The following is a 21,305-nucleotide window of genomic DNA, read 5'->3' on the forward strand; positions in this document are numbered from 1 at the left end:
AGTTGCGGAAACTAAAATTACTACCGCCATGGCTGGCGAACGAGGGTGAATTTGAGGTTCTACTCAAGATCGAGGAAGGAAGAGGGGAGGCAGAATGTCAGCGTACGTGGTTCGGCTTTAGCACAGGCAAAGCGCCGGCAGAACGCGTGGGCGCCCCCCCGATTCGAGAAGTACGCAGCGCACTTCTGGGTCTACTGGGAAGGTCAGCCCATCACAGTCGCCAGAGGTCAGAGATCTGTAGTTCAGTTGCGTGAGTGGTTACAATGGCGCAAATAAATGCACAATAATTATATAAGTACATCGGGGGGTCTTGAGGGGATCGGATAAGAGTCACAAAAGTAGGCTTCAGCCGGCAGGCCGCCGTCGTCATGAGTCCGCTTAGTGAGCTAGGCCCGTTGCGGCAGCACCGTTGCCGCTTCGGGATGGCGCGCCCTCTCGCCGCTTTTGCGCCCTCTCACGCCGCTTCAACGGCCGGCCGCTCGATCTATAAAAACCCGTCCCGCGCCCTCGCAACGACCACACACTCTCTCCTCCTCTTTCTTTCCTCTCCCTCTTTCTCTTTCTCTCTCGCTCGCTCGCTCGCGCCTGGATGCACTGCCCCCTCCCCCCCCTGCAGGGAACCGGTGCCGTCTTACCCGGCCCTCGCCCCTTTTTCTTCCTGCGCCCGCGGAGTCGCCGAACGGATGCCCGATGACCTCGCGGGCTGCTGCTTCATTGGTTTCTGAACCATCCACGCCGCCCCTCGCGGTGTTACTTCGCTTGATCTGGAGTCTAGGCTGCTGGGACATCTGCAGCCATGTTGCAATGGCAATGGCCTTCGCTGTATTGTACGATCGGCGACTGTGAACCGCAGATTGCCAATGGTTTATTTTTTTTATTTTTATTTTAATTTTAATTTTTTTTTTTATGGTTGGGCTTTATCCGGTCGATCTGTTCTCCTGTACTTTGTTGTCTTGGGCGCCTTTCGTCCGTGGAGATCTGTGCGGAAAAGCAACAGGCGACGATCGATTGAGGCCACGGGGAAGACCAGTGGGCGAGCCTCCTGGAGCCGGAGTGCTTGCTGAGCCCTGAGTGATGGAGGGTTGCATCGCCCTTTGACCCACCAAGGCAGACTGCCTCATTCCCTTTCCCCAGCCAATAGCAAAATTGCCGCACTTCTTTTTTGGTATCGGTGTACGCCTGCAGGTCGACCAAGTCGGGGTTTCGTCCAGATTGCATGCTCGACATGTCAGGGTTGAAAGTGGCGATAGCCATATGCGATTGGTGCAGGGCACCGGTTATCGACCTCCAGGTGGCTTTCAGATGAGGACGGACGCGTCAGCAGTCTCAGGGAAGATTCAGGGATCAGAGGGATTCGCCCGTTGCTTCCTCCCCTGTGGGAGATGGTGAGGCAGCTGAAACCTCTGCGATGAGAGCAACTATAAAGGGTGGCCGAGCCTCCTACGAAATCGCTGGCACTTGGTGATCTGTTTCTCTCGCCCTCACACGCTCTTCCCTCAGGCCCAATTCCCACTCTCCTTCCCACTCCCCCAATCCACCTCTGACTCAGAAAATCTCCCCTCTCAGATCCCCAATCTCCTACCCAGATGGCCCTCGCGTTTCATGCGAACAACTTCAAACTGTGGACGCCGCGGCACCCCAAGTCATTCTCACTGCGCAAATGCCCCAATTCTCGCACCCCAGAAGCCAGAAAACCCCCTCCCCCAGCCCCACGTTGTGATGTCTCCCCCAACACCCTGCTGCCCCCCAAGCATGGCCTTCCTTCGAAGCCGCCAGCCGAAGTTTGCGTGCCTATTAGCGGTAATACTCAGCCGTGTGCGCCGTTGAACTCCCCCTCTCAACCAAGAGAGATGTCCATACCACCACCCAGTTCGGAGAATTCCCGGCATGGCGTATCGTCTCTCTGTGATCTGGCACATCACACCCTGAATTCGCATCCCACCCCTGCCCGTGATGTCCAAGATAATATCTCTGATACGCCGACCGAACTGCCTCCCCTTGGGAGAGGCGCCACAGGGGCTGATTCGTCGTCGCCGAGCATAACCAGCTCAGATGGTAGCTTAGAAGCTTTCTTCAGGCTCCCGGATCTCCAGAACAACATCCTCATTGACCCAGCGATCCTTGCCGACGACGCGCCCTGGGACATTAGTGACCTTCACCAGCCTGTCCAGCAAGGTGATGATCTCGCAAGCCCAAAGGCCACTTATCCGTATCCTGAACCTCCCCTGTCTATGTCCTGCGACACCCCCAACCATCACCAAGGATCCAGAGAGAGGCTTGACAGCTGGAATAGAAATTCTCAAACGGACGATGACACTCACGTTCTGGATCATCGGCAGATTCACCCCGCCCGTTGCAGCACCGACGTTGATGTGCCTTGCTCCTACAGCACGAGCGACGACTTCCTCAGCGACGCACAGGCCAGGAGACGCAAACGAGGGCCACAGCAGCCAGAAGAACCGGCCGCAAAGCGGCTTCACGTTGCCTCTGTATCGTCTATGGAAGGTCCTTCCACAGCCCTTCGCTCCCATTTCCTGTCGCTGCAGCTCGACGAGCGTCTGCAGTTCCTTTCTTGGCTGTTTGAAGGTGCTTTGGCGAGTTGCATGCCCGACTCAGCGCCGGCAATGTGGGGAGACGGGAGTGTGCGGTCAGCCGGTCGCTCCGCTCCTCACAAGGTCGGAGAAACTCAGCGTGAGCGCGGTGAGGGGAGAAAGGGTCACAGAGACAAGCTGTGGCGATGGCTCCCCGAGGAGGACGCACGGCTCCTGAACATGGTGGAGGAGCGCCGACCCTGGCCGGAGGTGGAGAGGTGTTTTCCAGCAAGGACGGAATCGGCGCTGCGCCAGCGGGTATCTACGCTTCGGAAACAAGAGAGGGGAATGCGTACAGCCGAACCCGCTGGTGTCATAGTAGCATCTGTAGCCCCGGAGGGTGAGACGTAATGCTCATCCATGTACATGAAAGTGATATCATGATCGACCATAAAAGGCGGCCTGCCTCTCCAAGCCGTTCATCAACGGCCCTTGGTAGGCAGGTGAGGGTGGCCTCGCCTGACCGCACCCTTATCTTTCTCCTCGGGGGCCAACTGTACGCAGCCACAGCCGAATGATACCCACCCTCTTGTCCCCCTCCCCCCCCCACGGTGATTCGCATGCGACAGCCGTGGAAGGGATGCCGTTGCTGCATGAGTTCTATTTTCAGACTTCGTCCTCGGGTATTGTTGGCTGCTGCGCCGTGCTTCAATGCCTGGAGAGAGCAACCCGAGACGAGCACCCCGTGACGGCCCCCCATTTCCTGGTGTATATAGAGGGCCTCCCTCCCCCCTTGGATCCATCTTTCTTTCAATTCCTTTCCCACTTCCCATCCTACACCGCCGCGAGAGTGAAACCCGCCCAGAGGCCCTTGTCGACTCGAAGACAACCGAGCGAAACCAAAGAACCTATTTCCCCCCCACTGGAGCTCTTCAGGGTTCTTTTTTTTTCTACCCACAGCCTCCTTGCAGCACGAGCCGTTCCTAGTGAGCCGCATTTCCGGGGCACAACCATCCTTCAATCATGGCGTCAGCTGATAGTCCCCGCGACGGGCTTCGTAGCACCATCATCATCAGTTCAGATGCGGAGATGGATGAACACCAGCCCCCGGCACGAAAGCTGCGAAGAAAGAGACCCCGCACAGACTACAGCTATCCGGTGTATGAGGCTCTATTTGATGACCCAGCGCCCTCCGAAATGAGGCAGCCACCGAAAAAACGTAAAATTCCCAACTTGGACGCGGTTTTGGTAAGACTCTTCCTCGTATGGCTCATGGTGGGGCCTTTTCCTTTGCTGATATTGAGATAGGAAACCGCGAACCAGGGAATTCATAACATTTTCGAGGCGGAGCATGCGAAGAGAGAAGCGCTGGAAGAAGAAGTGCAGCACCTGCGTGCAGAAATCACTAGGAAGAATGGGCTGGTCGACAGACTCGAGACTGAAGTCCGTGAGCTGAAGCATCAATGTCAATGTCAGATCTGTTATACCATCCCATCAGGGTGGAGGACCCTTCTGTGTGGACATCGGTATTGCCCAGAATGCCTCCCCCCCATTGGCGCAACCTGCGGAATGTGTCGTCAGGTTATCACTGGTGTTATCAAGAGCTACTAGGTAGAGATTTTTATGGCCAACTTCGCGTCTAATATCGAAATCATGGGTGGTGGAAAGAGGCGGGGGAGTTGGAGGTCTACATGTTGATTGCTGAGTCGAAGCCAAGCCAAGCCTCGCTGGGTTCTTTGGCGCTCCGTCTGGCGCCCCCTTTTTTCGGCTTGGCCTTCTCTTCAGCTGATTCCCTTTCGGCTCGCACTTTTTGGGTCACACTCCTTCAACACGTACATTTATAGATGTATTTAGGAACTCCGCCAGACCGGGGCATCAATGCCTCCTTGAAACCACATACTCAAAGCCGTAATGCCCATCCGGATAATTTAGACAAGTTCATTGTTTATTTAGGAGTCCTCATGCAATCTTTGTTTGAGGAGATTTTGATGTGTAGGGAAGATCTAACTCTATCGACCGTGTGATATCATCGAAAACCCAACATCATCTATGGGGTAAGCCGTTTTATAGTGGAGTCACCACCTGTCATAGATGCTTTATGCAGTAACTAATAGGCCACGAATATTGCCCGAATACCGTGGCCCCTTCCATCCAAAAGTGTACGTCTTCTGCTCGTCCGCAGTCGGGGTCGAATTGAGAATAACGGAATGTGGATAGGCCAAATCATTTTACGATGGAGCCCCGACCTGTTTTTATGAATAGGCCACGAATCTTGTCCAAATACCGTTGCCCCTTTCCGTCCAAAAGTGTACTCCTGCACTTGTGCTTCTGCGTCCCACCAATTTAGTTTCACCGTCGGGCACATATATACCCAATGGCGATGGCCTTTTCGTTCACGCGTGACACGAATGACACGAGAGGGTTCGATGAAGTCCTAGCGACGGCTTTCCCTTTTCGAGATTGTGGATCGTGGGTGTGGGGTAGATTGCCATGGGGGCAGATGTGGGTCAAATGGGCAGGAACCGGAGCGGAAAAATTGTTCCCGGCAGACGTCATTCTCGGCCTCTCAATTCGCGACCAAATACGGACGAAGCCAACAGTTTTCCATTCCGCTTTCTTCACGCAGAGCCTACCACAATCTCTTTATCGATTTTATCAATCATGGCTTTGCATCGGCATCAGTCATCTTTAGAAAAGGTATTGGACTTCTCGCAACCGTTCTCGCAACCGTTCTCGCTAACTCCTCAACAACGTCAAGCGGCAACAACCCTTTTCAGATACCTGATCCAGCATGGTGGTTTGGAGCAACTACCTCGGAAGGTTTGATATCTGTCTTGTTCTCTATAGTACTTGTAGCTTTTGATTCCGTGGGTAGTTTTAATAAGTTTTGGCTGTTGAAAACAATTAACATCGTTAAAAAAAATTGAAAACTGAAAAAAGAAGAAAAGAAAAAGGATAAATAAAAAAAATAAACATAAATTAATGACAGGATTGATTGGGATTGGTAGCCCTGGATTGAAGCCGAGTATGCTGAGATCTGTTGCAACTGGAAAAGTCAAAAAAAGTTGGAAGTGTCCTTATTGAAACCATGGAGATAACCATTGCATCCCATCCGTATGCCCGCTGGCCCGTGGACACAAAGGTCGTTGGATTTAGGATCCGGCTGAAGGATTTCTCATCTTGTGCTATCTTCGAGACGAGGCAGACGATGACTTACCGGCATGAGGGCATGCCTGGCCTTCAACGGGGCGTAATGTTAGGGTTCGCAGCATGGCTGCTCATAGAATGTAAGGCTTAGGGCCAGGGCAGCGGGAACCAGGAGAGAATGGAGCCGCGGGTGGGTTTGTAGATGAGCGAGAGACCTAAATGGGCTACACCCATCTGGGGTGACCGTGCTGTGGATATGGTAGGCGTAGCTCTGAAGCCCCATCGTACTCTCGAGGAGTCAACTTCTGGGAGCCATTTGAAAACGTAACTGTCCTAGGACCACAATTCTAGGCGAAGCATTTGCAGCCAGGACACTTCAGCTATAAACGGATCTAGCATTTTCTCAATCCAGAGGCCCCAGTCATCGTCCCAACGTAATGCACAAACAGCTAGACAGTACTCCCAGTAACTTGGATACCAACCAGACTTCTCCCAGTCAAGAATGACAAGCTCCAGGGCCCGATTACTGGCAGTTGTCCGCTGGGGGTCGCTCCGAATCATAATATTTTTGCGTTGACAGTCACCATGAGTAAACGTCGGCTTATGGCCACAGAAAATGTGTGGCAGACATTGGCGGTAAAAATCTGCTCTGTAACGAGGCCGGCCGTCATAAGTGTATTTCCTCGCCATCGATTGCACATTGTGTCTTAGCATAATCTAAATTTACATGGATTTCTAAAATCTTCTATGGCCAAACATTTCATATGTACCTCTTAGAATGGTTTTACGTCTACGGCAGCACACATTCATTGTTCTCAACATGGTTCAAGGCCGGCGCGTATCTGCGGATTATGGGCTCCAGTTAACGCATTCAAGCAAGACGTGAACCGGCAAGACGAATCGGCCTGATCCTATACCGAAGACGGGACGTGATCCCGGATTGCAACTTCGCGGTAAAATCATGTCAACATCCGATCAAGACGATCTACACTAGTAACGAGCACTCCATTCTGTCTATGCTCCCTGACACTGCCGAATGGTATCTTTGAGATCCCGCTATCACAATGCGACTCTAGGAGAAACAAGTACGCGATGGTACACCCGGGGTTGCGTTGAGGGGTCAAAATGGTGGGGGCCATGATTTTGGATTGTAGAGTCGTGGCCTGAGGATGCAAAAGAAAAGAATTGACCGATCGCTCAAAGTAACTTTCGACAGAAGCAAGACAAGCATTATCGCCGTCCACGGCCTCAACGGCAATGCTATGATGGCTTGACTGCTCGCCCAGAAAACATATGCTGGCTGCCCTGAGTTCTTGCCAAAATATCTCTACAATGCCCGAGTTCTCGCATGGGTATTAAAGAGGACCAACTAGTTGGGACCGCGACAGCCAGTGTAAGTATTGTGTAGGTTGACTGAGTAATGTACTAGTGAGATAAAACAGCAAGACATGTTCGGCGGTAATCAATGTTCCAATAAACAAAGTTTCATATGTTGACCATGATGCCTGGCGCCAGCCTTTCCACATACCGATGCCGTAGCAGCTTCGTAAGGGAACACCTTTCACTTTCCTCTGTAACATGGCTCTCGAGTTTCGGTTCCACCGGCGGTTCCGGCGGCGGAGGGCATTCACAAGAACTGTCATCACGGTTGCATTTTTCCTTGTGGTGAAATTGCCAGTTAAGCCATTCCGTGCTGAAATAACCGTTGTCTTCGTCGTAATTTCGACGCGCCTTGATATATCCAGCAATCCTTTTAAGTTTGACACAACCACGGTGCTCGAACCACAGTCTCGGCATCAATCCCCATGTCCAAGGCCAACCATCGTTCCATTTATAGGTACCCGTGTCTAATTTGAAGCGCGAAGGAACGAGAGAAGAAAGGTCCAGCATATTCTCGAGGCAGGACACATGGAAGTATTCGCGCTCTCCTGCGGTAAGAATAACCCGATAGTCATCCTTGATGACTCTCTCTGCAAAGGAGCAAGCTCGTGCACGGCATTGCGCGCGAGCCATGTGACCTGGAGGTGTTGGCTGCAGGATAAATGTCAGCTCCGGTTGAGCCGCGAGCTCGCGTCGTAATTGCAATCCATTCTCTGCGGCGATTTCTTTCGGGGTCATGAGAGAACGCCGCTCTTGCTCTGCGTTATGCTCTGCTAGCCGCCTTTTCCAATATTCGCTGTCAGTGGCCCTTATGGCACTTGCCGGAGACTCAGATCTCTGGCGCTTGGGACGGACGGCTTTCTCGACCATTTTATCGAGCGAGGGGTATTTTGGGAATATCAGCACATTCAACAAGGGCCGTCTCGCTTCCGACTCCAGTGGACGAAGAATATGGGTAGAGGTGATGAAGATCAAGTTAGTAGGGATGGCTTGCTGATTGAGCAGTGTACCATTCCAGAGTATTCTGATGTGACGGAAAGTTGGTCTGGTAGCTGCTACCTGGTAATGCTATATATATAGGTAGCGCCGGGTCACGTGCGCTAATAAGGTCATGTTCTCCATTCGTTGTAAATTACGACGAAAACGGAAGGTTTATTCAGCAGGACAATGCCTGTTTGGGTTAGTGTGTCTGCCAGACGACGGAGAGCAGGCCATATCATTCTGACATATCTGCTCTTTCACATTTCTTATTCCTGCAGGTTTTACTCTACTAATCTGTGTTTATTTATTGGCTGCAGAACAGCTCTGTCACAGAGGCTATGTTGCGGTCCTCTCAACTTGTCAGATGAAATTCGGGGCCTGCTGGTGCGATTTAGACTATAGCCACTTTGTAGCAAAAGTATTAAAATAGTTAAGGGCCGGAAATAATGACGGGATACGGTTCATTTGATTGGTATTTCTATGTGTATATGCTCCTGGCACAGTGGAAGCAGAGATCGTAAACCTACAGGAGGAAATTGGGGTGATGGATGTGTTTTAAGCGGTTATGTTTGCGTAGATGCGAGAGAGAGCCTGAATGGCTACGGGTCGTCTGGGCTAACCGTGCTGTGGACATGGTAGCGATCCATCGTGTTTTGAAACTGGGCTATTGTAGTTCTTGAACTATGTCCGGGTAGCAGGGGTGTTCAGGGCCGATGGTTTTGAACGTTAATCAGCCCCACTGAAAAATGAAGCCATTCCAATTCTATATTAGCAAATGCAAGCGTCACTAAATTACTTGTTTAGAAAGCATGCATTCACCCTAATATTTCTAGCCATCATGCAACTGAGAGTACCCCTGCCACAATAAATTCTTAGAATTAACTTTTAGAGAATTGACTGGCAGATCCTTTTGACTTGCAGATCTTTTTTTGCTTTTTTAATAGTTAATTTAAGCTTGCAGGTATTTTTTCATGACCCTGTTTCTTTCTATCTTTTTTACGCTTGCAGTCGTTTTAAGCTTGCCAATTTTCAAAAATTTTCAAACCTATTTAATGAAGAATATACCATAAAATGATTTAGAAAAAAAGAGGTTTGAGAAAAGACACTATGAATACAACCAAAGACAATACCGCTGAAAGTTCCACTTCAGTGGAGAGATTCAAAAGTTGGATTTTAAGATTGGGGAGCGCAGGAATATTTATCTGATATTATCTATATGCCCCGTTTATAACCACGTGACTTACACTCATTTGCAAGAGGATTTTCTCCCCAATTTCCCCCCACCACCAATTAATATGCACGCCAGTCGAGGTCACAGCCAGCTGGGGACCATGCTCCGCATCACGCATTGGTGCCTAATCGACGGTCAGCAGAACTGGCTGACGAAGTCATGGGACCACTGTTTCAACGTATTCGCTAAACCTGCTCCTCTCAGCTTTGCAGCAGATCGCGCACTCTATTACTTTCCAAAAAATAAATGTTATTGTTCACCAAATAAATGATCTGGAAATTGTTGCTCGCTCAAGGTGATCAGCAAGAAATTACCAATAAGTGACGTCATGCAGCCAAGCAGTGATACAACTTGAAAGCATAGAAAGGTCTCCTCTTTGTGCATCATCTATGATATCCATCCCCCCTGTGCAGTCTGCAAGAGCAATGAGGAAAGATGAGCTTCTGGGATTAGAGTAGTGCTGGCTGATTATAATCTATCCTATCAGTATAGAAGCCGATAACCTCTATTTGACATTTAATTTAGAGTAGCGATCCGTCATCGAAGAGCATACACAATTTGGGGGAGTACGGGATTGCGTGGGTCGCGCGGTGGGTGGATCGAATGAAATTCATCCCTACCCAATTCTGCCTAATATTTCGTTTGGCTTTGTATGAGTATTGTGTAGAAGTTGGTGACCGGAAATAAACAAGTTTGGTTTATTACACCGAAGGGCGAGGATTAAAGAGCGTAGAATCAATATTCGCTACGGCAACGAATTGGGTCAGATGCTGGATCATGAGTCGCGGTTGGAATAAGACAGAAAATGAGATCAGCCCGCACATCATTGTCTGCGAAAGAAATCCATGAAGACTCGGCGTTTCCGGCCAACAAGTTTTGAAGCTGAGGGGATATGATCATCGCCAGAAGCGTGGCCTGGATTTGAGTTAGGGGGCGGATTATCTGACAAGGCACATGGTTGCTGAGTTGCTGTGGACTGGTGTGGTGCTGTTTCCCAAGCACGAAAGGCATTGCTTGAGAATATCGCGTGGGGATGATGGGACCCTAATACTTGGTTGCGGAGGTCTGCACATTTCTTCAGAAGGCTTAAGGCATTTGAGAATTTTCCAAGTTGTTTGAGAGTAAAGGCAAGGTGGTGCATGCTAGTGAGAGTACCAGGATGCTCAGGACCAAGGACCTTTTCACGACCTTGAAGTGCCCGTTGGTGCATGGCCTCGGCCTCCTCATACTTGCCCTGGTCATCAAGTACTGAACCAAGGTGGCTGACACTGATGAGAGTATTAGGATGCTCAGGACCAAGGACCTTTTCACGACCTTGAAGTGCCCGTTGGTGCATGGCCTCGGCCTCCTCATACTTGCCCTGCCGTGCAAGCACTGAACCAAGGTTGCTGACACTGGCGAGAGTATCAGGATGCTCAGGACCAAGGACCTTTTCACGACCTTGAAGTGCCCGTTGGTGCATGGCCTTGGCCTCCTCATACTTGCCCTGGTCATCAAGTACTGAACCAAGGTTGCTGACACTGGCGAGAGTATCAGGATGCTCAGGACCAAGGACCTTCTCAGACCCTATCAAATCCCGCCGGTGCATGGCCTCGGCTTCCTCATACTTGCCCTGCCGTGCAAGTACTGAACCAAGGTTGCTGACACTGCTAAGAGTATTAGGATGCTCAGGACCAAGGACCTTTTCATGACCTTGAAGTGCCCGTTGGTGCATGGCCTCGGCTTCCTCATACTTGCCCTGGTCATCAAGTACTGAACCAAGGTGGCTGACACTGATGAGAGTATTAGGATGCTCAGGACCAAGGACCTTTTCACGACCTTGAAGTGCCCGTTGGTGCATGGCCTTGGCCTCCTCATACTTGCCCTGGTCATCAAGTACTGAACCAAGGTTGCTGACACTGGCGAGAGTATCAGGATGCTCAGGACCAAGGACCTTCTCAGACCCTATCAAATCCCGCCGGTGCATGGCCTCGGCTTCCTCATACTTGCCCTGCCGTGCAAGTACTGAACCAAGGTTGCTGACACTGGCGAGAGTATCAGGATGCTCAGGACCAAGGACCTTCTCAGACCCTATCAAATCCCGCCGGTGCATGGCCTCGGCTTCCTCATACTTGCCCTGCCGTGCAAGTACTGAACCAAGGTTGCTGACACTGGCGAGAGTATCAGGATGCTCAGGACCAAGGACCTTCTCAGACCCTATCAAATCCCGCCGGTGCATGGCCTCGGCTTCCTCATACTTGCCCTGCCGTGCAAGTACTGAACCAAGGTTGCTGACACTGCTGAGAGTATTACGCTGCTCCAGTCCCCAAGCTCTTTCTCGGATTTCCAGGACATTTCGGAACAAAGTTTCCGCCTCAGTATATCTTCCATCACTCTGCAGACATCTTCCTATTCTTTCCAGGAAATCATGAAAGTAACCTTGCTGAGCCTGGAATTCTGCGCTGTCTGCCAAGTTCAGTACATGAGGTAGAAACTCCCTCCATGTGTGTCGGTTGTCATGGCTGTCATCAGGGAAAATCTCATTTAACCGCTCCGCAGCTGTCTTTACACAACTCTCAAATGTTTTGTTTTTCCTTAACCAATTTCGAGTAGCCAGGTGCACTAGCCGGTGGAGACTAAGAATACTCTCATTAACCTGTGCGCTGATGAAGGAGTATGCTTTAAGAAGACCCAATGCTTCCACTCTTCTTTTTGCTGACGTTGTGGGCGGAAGGATAGATTCGGGTATCTCCCGTGGACTAATACAGGCCATGAATGATAAAAAGTCGCTGGCGATTTCATCTACCTGCTGAATCTGCAAAAAGGAGACCAGCCAGGTTGTGGCTATTGGATTCTGGATCTCTTCGTAGCGTCCATCATCCTCAAACTCCTCTCCGAGCAGTTCTATTATGCTCCCCTCCTCCTCACCTAGCAAGGATATATATGTTGCCAAGGAAATGTCGTTTTGATTAATGTAAGCTGCTGCTTGGCTGATTGCTAGAGGAAGAAATGCAAGCCGTTCAAGAAGTGTGTTCGTCATACAGTCATCGCGGAGCAAACACTTCTGGATTAGTAGTTCTTCCAATATCTTCTTGGCGGTTGTTTGGTCGACATCAGGAACGGAGACAATATTGGGCGATGCCAGCTTTGTTGTGAGCTTTCGGTTGCGGGACGTGAAGAGTACATGGCCATTCTCACTTCGAGGGATGATATTCTTGAGTGGTGGTGCTGGTGGGTTGCCCTTGATCCACATATCCATGTCATCTGCATTGTCAAAGATCAGGATCCACTTCTTGTCTGTTTGATCGAAGTAAGTCTTCAGATGCTCTTTCACTTCTACCGGCTCTACATCATGGAGCCCCACCACTTGTGCAATAGTCATAAAAGCCTGTTCAACAGCCTCGTAGCTGGTGCACGGGATCCAGAAGATCGAACATTCAGGTTCTCGGTCTCGCATGCGGTACGCTAGCTCCAGAGCGATTTGAGTCTTCCCCACACCGCCTAATCCGGTAATAGCAAGCTTTCTTGGTCCGTCTGGCACAGTAATTAGATCCTCTAATTTCTGAGTTTCCTCCTGGCGGCCCACGAAATGCGGATTTTTCGCAAAGGGGATCATCATGTGGCGGTTTTTGCTTGCATCGACTAATAATGTAAGACACTTAACAGCGCTATTCTCTTACTCGACAATGCACTAACCTTTATGGTTGGTCGGCATCCAGTACTCCAAGAATGCCTTTGCCGCCGACGCTCCGGTCGCGGCTGCATATGCCTGCCACAACTTGTTTTTGTGACTGTCGGCATAGTCACACACACCCTTGATGATAATACATGGAACATTGTCCCATACCCCTGCCCCCTCCATCTCAAACCCAATGACCTTCTCTCTTTGGACAATCTCATCCCGATGCTGTCCACATTTCATCACCATGTCGGCAGAGGCAACAGGACCAATATATATAGAGGTCTGGATGGCGTCCAAGACCTCTCGACATCGGATCCACTGACCTTGGTCGCAATGAAGCACGTTGCAGTCCTTCCCTAGTGCGTCCTTGCAGATTTGATCTGGTGCATCATCTCCAAGACAGGAGCACATAACAGGCGAAGCATCACTATAATGCTTATGGAGATAGTGGGCCTTGAAAAGAATGTCATTAACCCCGGGATGACGCCACTTGGTCCCTGTTTGTTGAAGGGAGTGAAGATAGTGTTGCGTCTGGGCCTGAAATTCCCTGCGACCATTCTCCGCACGAAGGCTATTTAGAAGAGCCCTAATCTCTCGACTTGGCCTGCCTAGTGTGTCCTTGACACCAGTCTTCCGCTGAAAACCACCAGGGTATCGTCGGCCGAAGTCATATTCGATCACTGAATCACTGATGACCACATCACCAAGGAAGATCTCTTGGTACTTGGGTGGCGGCGGGGCTCCTCCGCAGATACCAACAACCAACGCAAGCTCAATTCTACTGTAGCTGACTCGCAGGCTGGAGGCAACACCTGCTGCATTGCCTTTTCCCATCCCCGGCAGGTAGCAAAGGACTACATCATGCCGGCCAATCCGTCCGTTGATGTATGCATTCGCGTCGCCTCGTTGTTTGCCGTAGTGTTTCCCCAGCCGATCATAGGTGTCATCGAACAGGGCTTCAACCGCTTCCGCCTCGAGTGGGAGGGCGCAGATGATCGCGATCGCAAAGTCATCGCGGCTTCTCGGTGGCATTTCGCTGTAGGTTGGATGAAAAGGGTTCAGGTAGAGATTGAACCAGATTATGCTATCTCAATTAAATTGATAAGAAGGCTTGGAGGCGGAGGGTAAGCAAAGGTGAAGAGGGAGTTGCGCTCACAGCCTCACAGCCTCTCCTCACCAACCGCAAGGCTGCGATAGCCGCTCGGATGAGGGGCAACGCGGATGCCGGCATCACATCAGTGAACTGAGTCAGACAGTACAGCAATCGGTTATATGAGGCTCTCAAAATGGCATGACCAGTTGAGCTAAGGAGGGAATCAGCTTGCCCGACTCAAGTCATACTGTAGCTGAGAGCGTGTGTTCGTGTCCTGACTGGTGGCGTAGGTACAGTATGTACCGCCCTTAGCTGCCCAGATGGGAAAAAGCAAAGAGAGAAGCTATATTTTCTCGTTCTTTTCTAGGTTGCGGAAGCCGCGCTTCTACAGCTCTTCTTCGATGTCACATGTGCTGTTCGTACCCGTACGTGATGAAGTACAAGTATACTATGAAGTACGTGGTAAAGTATATATATATTTTTTATTCATAGACTGTCCCAGCCGTCGTGATAAAAGCCATCAGCTGTATTTGTGGAACATACCAGTTCCTTGTCACACAAAATCTTAAAGTTATGATTCTGTAATTATAAATTTTTATTACAGATCATTTTTTTTAATTATGGCTGATATCCACTCTTCACTAAATATGAAGGGACAAGCAGTTCTCTTCTTTAGCCTTTAGTGTTGTCATTGGTTCTGTCTTCTCTTTGCAGCTGTCAGGGATTCAGGCGTTAGGGTGCACAAAGATAGGGAATAAGTTCAACATTGAGGGATGGTGCATCAGTCATTGGTGTGGAGCATGCTGCTGCCCGTGTTGTTCTTTGATTCAGCAAGTTTTGGTTCACGCAGCTGCAGGAGGTTGGCCGTGGGGCCAGAAATAATGACGGGATATGGTTCGTTTGATTGGTATTTCTATGTGTATATGCTCCTGGCACAGTGGAAGCAGAGATTGTAAACATACAGGGGGAAATTGGGGTGATGGATGTGTTCTAAGCGGTAATGCATTTGTAGATGCAAGAGAGAGCGCCTAAATGGATACGGGTCGTCCGGGCTAACCGTGCTGTGGATATGGTAGGCGTGGCTCTGAAGTTCCATCTTGCTCTCGAGGACCACATCACAGCGCGGGCATCTGATCGTATCTCCAGGCTGGATGCGCTGGAGGTGTTTACGTCCGAGGTGCTTGGTCACCCCACCGTGGGTGGAGAATTTATCCAGACAGATGAAGCAGTAGAGTGGCCGATGGTCCTTCATCACGGCCCCCGCTGCGATCTCCCTCTGGCTGGGAGGCGGAGGAATGTGCACCTCCACCCTGACCCTCCGAAGCGCCAGGGCGGTAGGTCTCTTGTCATGCGGGAGTCGGCAAGTATCCCCCTCCTCGAAGAGGCAGTATGCCGCAACCGCGTCGATCCCCTCGGTGCGTCGGAGCATCTCGTCCCGCAGCGTCTCGCAGGGCAGCGAGAGAAGCGCCGAGATCATTCGTCGCTGCGGGGGCGGGACTTTCTCATTGGTGCTCCGAGACTCACCGAATGTCTTTGAGACCTCGATCCCGGACAGCTGTCGCTTGATCTCGCGCAGGGGCTCCTCGAAGTCAAATTTTTCCTGTACATCACGTAGGAGTTTGTCTCTCGCCCGCTGGCGTGCGCCTGCCAGCTCACAGCTGATCTTCTTGTGGAGCTCGTACTTGACGGTCCCCTTGTGCTTCTTGAGGGGTCGCCCAAGGCGTCTGCTGAGCAGATCGCGTTTCCGGATGAGTTCCTGGATGTGGGGCTGCTGGTTGACCGACCTCGACTGGCCCGCGGTCAGTTCCTGCGGCCGGCGCGGATTGACGGAGCGGAGCATCCGGCACGCCGCGCGCATGATGTGTTCCTGCGGGTCCAGACCCTGGACGATGGCGCGAACGTCCTTGTCCACCTTCCTGTGGAGATAGTATTTGAGGAACGTACGGGGGTCTGAGTGCTGGAAGATCAGACTGCGAACCGCTTCGCTGACGTGCCCTGCACAATAGAAGATGATGAGTGACCGGTGATCGGAAGCCAGGGTCTCCTCCCCGATCGGGACTTACCGCTGTTATCTAGCGCCTTGCCGGCACCATACCGCAGGCTGTACGGCCGAACGATGTCGCGGAACGCAGATATCTCCCCGATCCGCCTGATCCAGGGTTTGATGGTGCCGTACGTCAGCGCGTCAATGGCCGATATCTCGATCGCTTCCAGTGTCCGCTCAGACTTCCGGAACACCGGGACATCGTTCACGGCCGGGTCCAAGTGGAGCTCGAGCTGGTAGGTATCTTTCGGTATCTTCAGGTCGACGAGTTGTCGTGCCGAAGTGAGAACCCTCTCGCCGTCGAGAGGGGCGAATGCGCGATCGGCGAACAGGAGCCCAAGAAGGGTGACGTGGGGGCTGAGGACCAGGGACGGGTCGAAGATGATCTCCGGGACTATAAATGTGGTCCTAGATTCACAGGCATGCGGTCAGTCACGGTGCGCCAGAACGGGTCGGAGCGGACGCGTCACGTACTCCTCCTTCTCTCCAAGGAATGTTTTGGCGAATTCAATGGTAAACTCGATCAGGATGTTATTGGGCCCGCCATCGGGGTCCTTCAGGAGGGTGATCTTGATGTGCCGGTAGCACAGATTCAGCAACTCCTGCGGTCGATTGGCCGAGAACCCGGCCAGCTGGAAGAACAGGCAGAGCAGGATCCGCTGCCGGCCGTGACCGAACTTCTTCTTGGTGGTGGCGACGGTCGTCTCGACGACCTTGACGAGGTCGTCCAGATAGATGACCGACTTCTTCCGCCGCCCCTTCTTGAGATGGTACAGCCGCGCCAGTTTTGGGATCACCTTGAACACAAGTAGGCCCCGGGTCAGTACCGTGAAACGATTCAGCCACCGGACGGGATCTGTCCAGGTGCCGAGGGTGATACGGGAAGGGGCAGTTGCATACATTTTTGATCACCCTCAGCGATATCTCCCGGTCGATCTTCTCCTGCATCTCCCTCTCGTAGACCAGACGGAAGATCTTCCAGTACGTCTCCAGGGAGCTCTGGTATTTGAGCCCCTGGCGTCGTCTCCCACCCTTGCCGCGACGTTGGTTCAGCACCCAGCGGAAGAAAGTGTATAGCATCTTTACGTCCATCCGCTGATACATCTCCTTGGGGTCCCGCTTGACGCAGGCGCAGAATCTGCATAGCATTTGAGAAACTAGAAAGAAAATGCGGCCAGGAGAGGGGGAGGGGGGGATCCAGACACTCACTTGAACCATTCCTGCTCGATGCGGTCGAGCAGCTTCCGAGAGTTGGGCGCGTATTCATCGTATTGGAGTAAGGATCCGTCTGGGTCGGTCATCATATCCATATAGTACTCTGGAAGGTGCTCGTCGCCCGCCAGCAGACCAGCCAGATCGCTGGCGTCATTCTTGCCGTCTTCCCCGTAATCAGCCGGGTCCGTCAGGCCGGTCTCTCCGCTGAAATCGGAGGCCGTACCATCGCTATCATCATCATCATCATCATCACCATCACCATCGTCCATCGGGTCTTCCTCGCTGTCGCTGTCGACGGGTGATGGTACGCGGTGTCCACGAGCCATTCTTCGTCCCGCACAGGACCAGAGGAGGAAACTGGAAGGGAGAGGGATGGAGGGCTCAGCGATGGATCGTTGAACGAACAGAAAGCTCGTTGGTTGTGGTGGTTATAAGAGTGGGCAAGCGCGACTTGATAGCTTGGGGAACGGCGAGGGGTTGATGGGCTGAGAAGATTCGACGACAAGTGACGCTGGAATTGTGAGGGTGACCAGATCATCCGCTGGAGAGAAGGGAGCCATGACTTTATAGTCGGCCCCGAGAGGGCCATATCTGGCCGGCGGTCTCAACATGGTTGAAGGAGGAGGATGCAAGCGCCCATATCCCAGAGCGGGCGAGGGATCCATTTTCCGTGCCTGATCGTGGGGCGTGGGATTGAGCTTGCAGCGCGCAGGAGGGGCGTCCGCCGTGCGTGGAGCGTGGCATTATTGGACAATGGCCGGCGTAAAGCAGCCATCGAGCTAGTCGACATCCGGCCTTCTGCTCACCGTTTGAACGTTTAAAGAAGTAATAAATAATTGAAGTTTATAATTTATAGATTCTATTTTTAATAAAATTTCAAATAGTTTTAACTTTTATAATTTAATTTTTTATTTAATTTCCCCGTCGAGCAGCCCGGCAATTTGGTAATTTTCATCCACCATGATATTTCGCGGGGCAATGTCGGCGTGGGTGAAAACTGAGGAGCTGGAGTGCGGAAGCATATCAAGCAACTGGTCTCTGTAACGGCTACCGCCATAGCGAATATATCGCTCGTAGATGCGAGATCGCAATTGTGAATCGGTCTCGAGAGGCGTTGGGGGTTGTTGAATATCTTGAATCAGTGGATCTAATGTTCACTCCGATCAGGCGGATCGGCGTCTCGGAGTTCTGCATTGTCAACGGGAGACAGTTTACGAGAAAAAGAGGCGTGCAGGAATGGACTGAGGTTTTTCTTTCAGGCGAATTGCCAGAAGGCACTGAACAGCCCTCTCTCCGTGTCGCCCTTGCTCAGCAGCCACAAGCTCCTGGTGAACCGCTCCATTGGTCGTTGTTCGTCGCCCGTGGACAGGCCGGGTGTATCAAGTCAAGGGCGATGCAGAATTCATGCAGTACCAGCCTTCAGATATCCAGATTGACATCACGGTGTCAGCAACGTTCTTGAACATGTATAACCTGTAGCGCACTGCAGCGCTTTCTGTTATTGTTCCCCACTCAATATCGCTGTGTTTTTTATACTGAGGAGTAAAAGCACAGAAGTATTCTGAGTACAGCATTGAAATGAGATGATTACTCTGTCAGTAAGAATAGAGGGTGGTGAAAGTTAGAACTGAAGGGCAGGGTCATCATTCAAAATTTTATAGAATTGTCGAGAGGAAAACATATTCATTTGGGCCGTGGGTCCTTGGTCGCAGAAATCGGTTCAATGGCCTCTGCCGTCCACAGGCCAGCATGGCCACAAGTTGGCCGCCTCTGGGCCTACCAGGTCCATGGACCGCGATCCATGGACCCGTCAGGCCTACTGGACCCTGCCTCCAGCATGGTGATCTAGGTCACCGGCTCTACTGCACATGTTCTTAAGCACTGGCCATAGTACCCCTTCCCTTGGTCATTGTGCTACTGACCGCATGATGTAGTCCCTGGCCTTTTGTCAACCTTCTTCTGCCACTGTGCCTCTGGCCTGATTGGACTTCAGCCCTCGGGTGCAGATACAGTTTTAAGGGGGTGTTGACGCCAACGAAAACTCCCAGCAGGAGGCTGCACTGCCCGAACTCTCGTTATCACTTTCCCCGCCCTGGGTATATATATATGGGCTCCTTCCCGCCTCGGATCCATCTCTCTTTCAATTCCTTTTCCACCTCCCATCCTACACCGTCGACCGAAACCCGCTGCGAAGCCCTTGCGTACCCAAAGATGACTGAGTGGACATAACAGAACCCGTTTCCTCTCTCTAGAGCCCTTTGTCATTCCACTTTGCTGATCCGCGACACGGCCATCTTTCCATCTCTCAGCTATGGCATCAGCCGATAATCTTCGCACTGTGATCATCATTTCAGATGAAAAAACGGACGAACAGCCCCTGGCGCGAAGGACGCGAAGGTCGCAAAGGAAGAGACCACGCACAGACTACAGCTATCCGGCCTATGATGAATCTGATGATTTGGCGACCTCTGATTCTCTGGAGTCCGAAATGGAGCGGCCACTGAAAAAACAAAAAATATCCAACCTCGACATGATTTTGGTAAGACCCTTCTTTGTGGGACTTGATGGGGCTTCTTCCTCGCTAATATCGAGATAGGAAAGGGCGAACCAGGAAATCCATACTATTTTCGAGACTGAGCGTGCAAAGAGAAGGAAGCTAGAAGAAGAAGTGCAGCACCTGCATGCAGAGATGGCCAAGCTTGAGACTAAACTCCGGGAGTTGAAGCATCGATTTGAATGTGAGATCTGCTATAGTATCCCATCGGAGTGGAGGACCCTTCTGCCGTGTGGACATCGGTTTTGCACAAGATGCCTTCGTGCTGCCATTGGCGATGACTGTCCAAAGTGTCGTAGTTCTATCACCGGTATTCTCAAGAGCTATTAGGATTAGGTAGAGCTGTTTTCTCCCATTTTTTTTAGTCAGCGTTAGAAACATCATCTTGGTTGTGGTTTTGTTCTAGTTTTGAGGTATTGCTTGCCCCTTCCAAACACTACTTGTACGAGCTTTTTAAGGAGAGTTAGTGCCTTCTCCCCCCCCTGGGAGGGAAATATATTTTTAAAGAGACCGTTTGTGAGACGTCAATTAGGGGGTTTTGACTGGGTCAACTATTGGTACAAAACAAATCTAAGCAGCTAACTAACTAGAAATGGAAAGGTTGAGCCATCTCCCTGCATCAGCGCTGACGTAATCCACGTGACCTCGGCGACGTTCAATTATTCCGCTATCCGTCCTACTATCTGGTACATCTCATCCCCTTCTCGCTTATACACCAGCTTCAGAATCACCTGAGAAAGGGGCAAAATAATGTATTCTTGATGATCTAGCGTCTCCCCTAACGCATCGCCTTCCTAACGGCCGGACACTAATAATTTGCTCTGATCGGTGGACTCGGACGTGGCGCTCCTCGCCTGGGCGTGGGTCAGGTGAGATGATGGGATGCTCTTCTCCCCTCGATCTCGATCCAGGACTGAAGCAGTGGGTTGCTCCACGTCTTGCCCATCTGCCGGGAACACCCTAATATGGTTTCCCCCCGGGAGTCAGTGAAGTGGTGCCCCACCCCCAAAACTATAGTTCCCTACGGGAAGTTAGGGAATTTGCAAGAATGCTGATGAAGGCGAACCCTTAGGGAGTGTCACGAACTTGTACATGTTGAGTATCACGGTGGTTGAAACACGTGTAAGAGATCTGAAACTTGTACGTCTGTATGTATATATATATATTGGGGATCCCACCTCTGCTGAATAGAATAACAACAAAAATGAACACACTACTATCACTTGCTTCAACAGTACATAACGGCAATAAAACGGAACCCCATGCGGCGCCGACATCCCTGAGGAGTGCCAGAATTCTGAGTGAAAAGACAACAAAAACTGAAGTCCCATGCGGTGTCAGCATCCCTGAGGAAGTGAGCTCCTTGAGGAGGTGAGTCCCATGCGGAGTTGGCATTCTTGGGGAAGTGAGCCCCTTGGGGAGTGCCAGAATTCTGAGTGAAAGAGCAACAAAAAGTGAAATCCCATGT

General features: G+C 51.2%; 3 protein-coding genes across 3 annotated transcripts; 1 reads left to right on the plus strand and 2 right to left on the minus strand.

Moving 5' to 3' along the window:
* Positions 1-1,586: 1,586 nt before the first annotated feature.
* HCAG_00377 (predicted protein) lies at positions 1,587-2,942 on the plus strand (the record flags this gene model as incomplete). Its single annotated transcript, XM_001543281.1, has 1 exon — positions 1,587-2,942. One exon carries the CDS (start codon positions 1,587-1,589, stop codon positions 2,940-2,942), a length of 1,356 nt encoding a protein of 451 aa, XP_001543331.1.
* A 4,091-nt stretch (positions 2,943-7,033) lies between these two features.
* Positions 7,034-7,928, minus strand: HCAG_00378 (predicted protein; the record flags this gene model as incomplete). Its single annotated transcript, XM_001543282.1, has 2 exons — positions 7,034-7,103; positions 7,207-7,928. The coding sequence occupies 2 exons, from the start codon at positions 7,926-7,928 to the stop codon at positions 7,034-7,036; spliced, it is 792 nt and encodes a 263-aa protein (XP_001543332.1).
* Positions 7,929-10,093: 2,165 nt separating this feature from the next.
* Positions 10,094-17,609, minus strand: HCAG_00379 (conserved hypothetical protein; the record flags this gene model as incomplete). Its single annotated transcript, XM_001543283.1, has 10 exons — positions 10,094-12,177; positions 12,292-12,891; positions 12,946-14,015; positions 14,273-14,367; positions 14,568-14,603; positions 15,082-16,019; positions 16,088-16,476; positions 16,543-16,865; positions 16,969-17,206; positions 17,278-17,609. The coding sequence occupies 10 exons, from the start codon at positions 17,607-17,609 to the stop codon at positions 10,094-10,096; spliced, it is 6,105 nt and encodes a 2,034-aa protein (XP_001543333.1).
* Between the last annotated feature and the right edge of the window lie 3,696 nt (positions 17,610-21,305).

Source organism: Histoplasma capsulatum, genomic scaffold (assembly GCF_000149585.1).
Source record: "Histoplasma capsulatum NAm1 scaffold_1 genomic scaffold, whole genome shotgun sequence".
Classification (NCBI taxonomy): Eukaryota; Fungi; Ascomycota; class Eurotiomycetes; order Onygenales; family Ajellomycetaceae; genus Histoplasma; species Histoplasma mississippiense.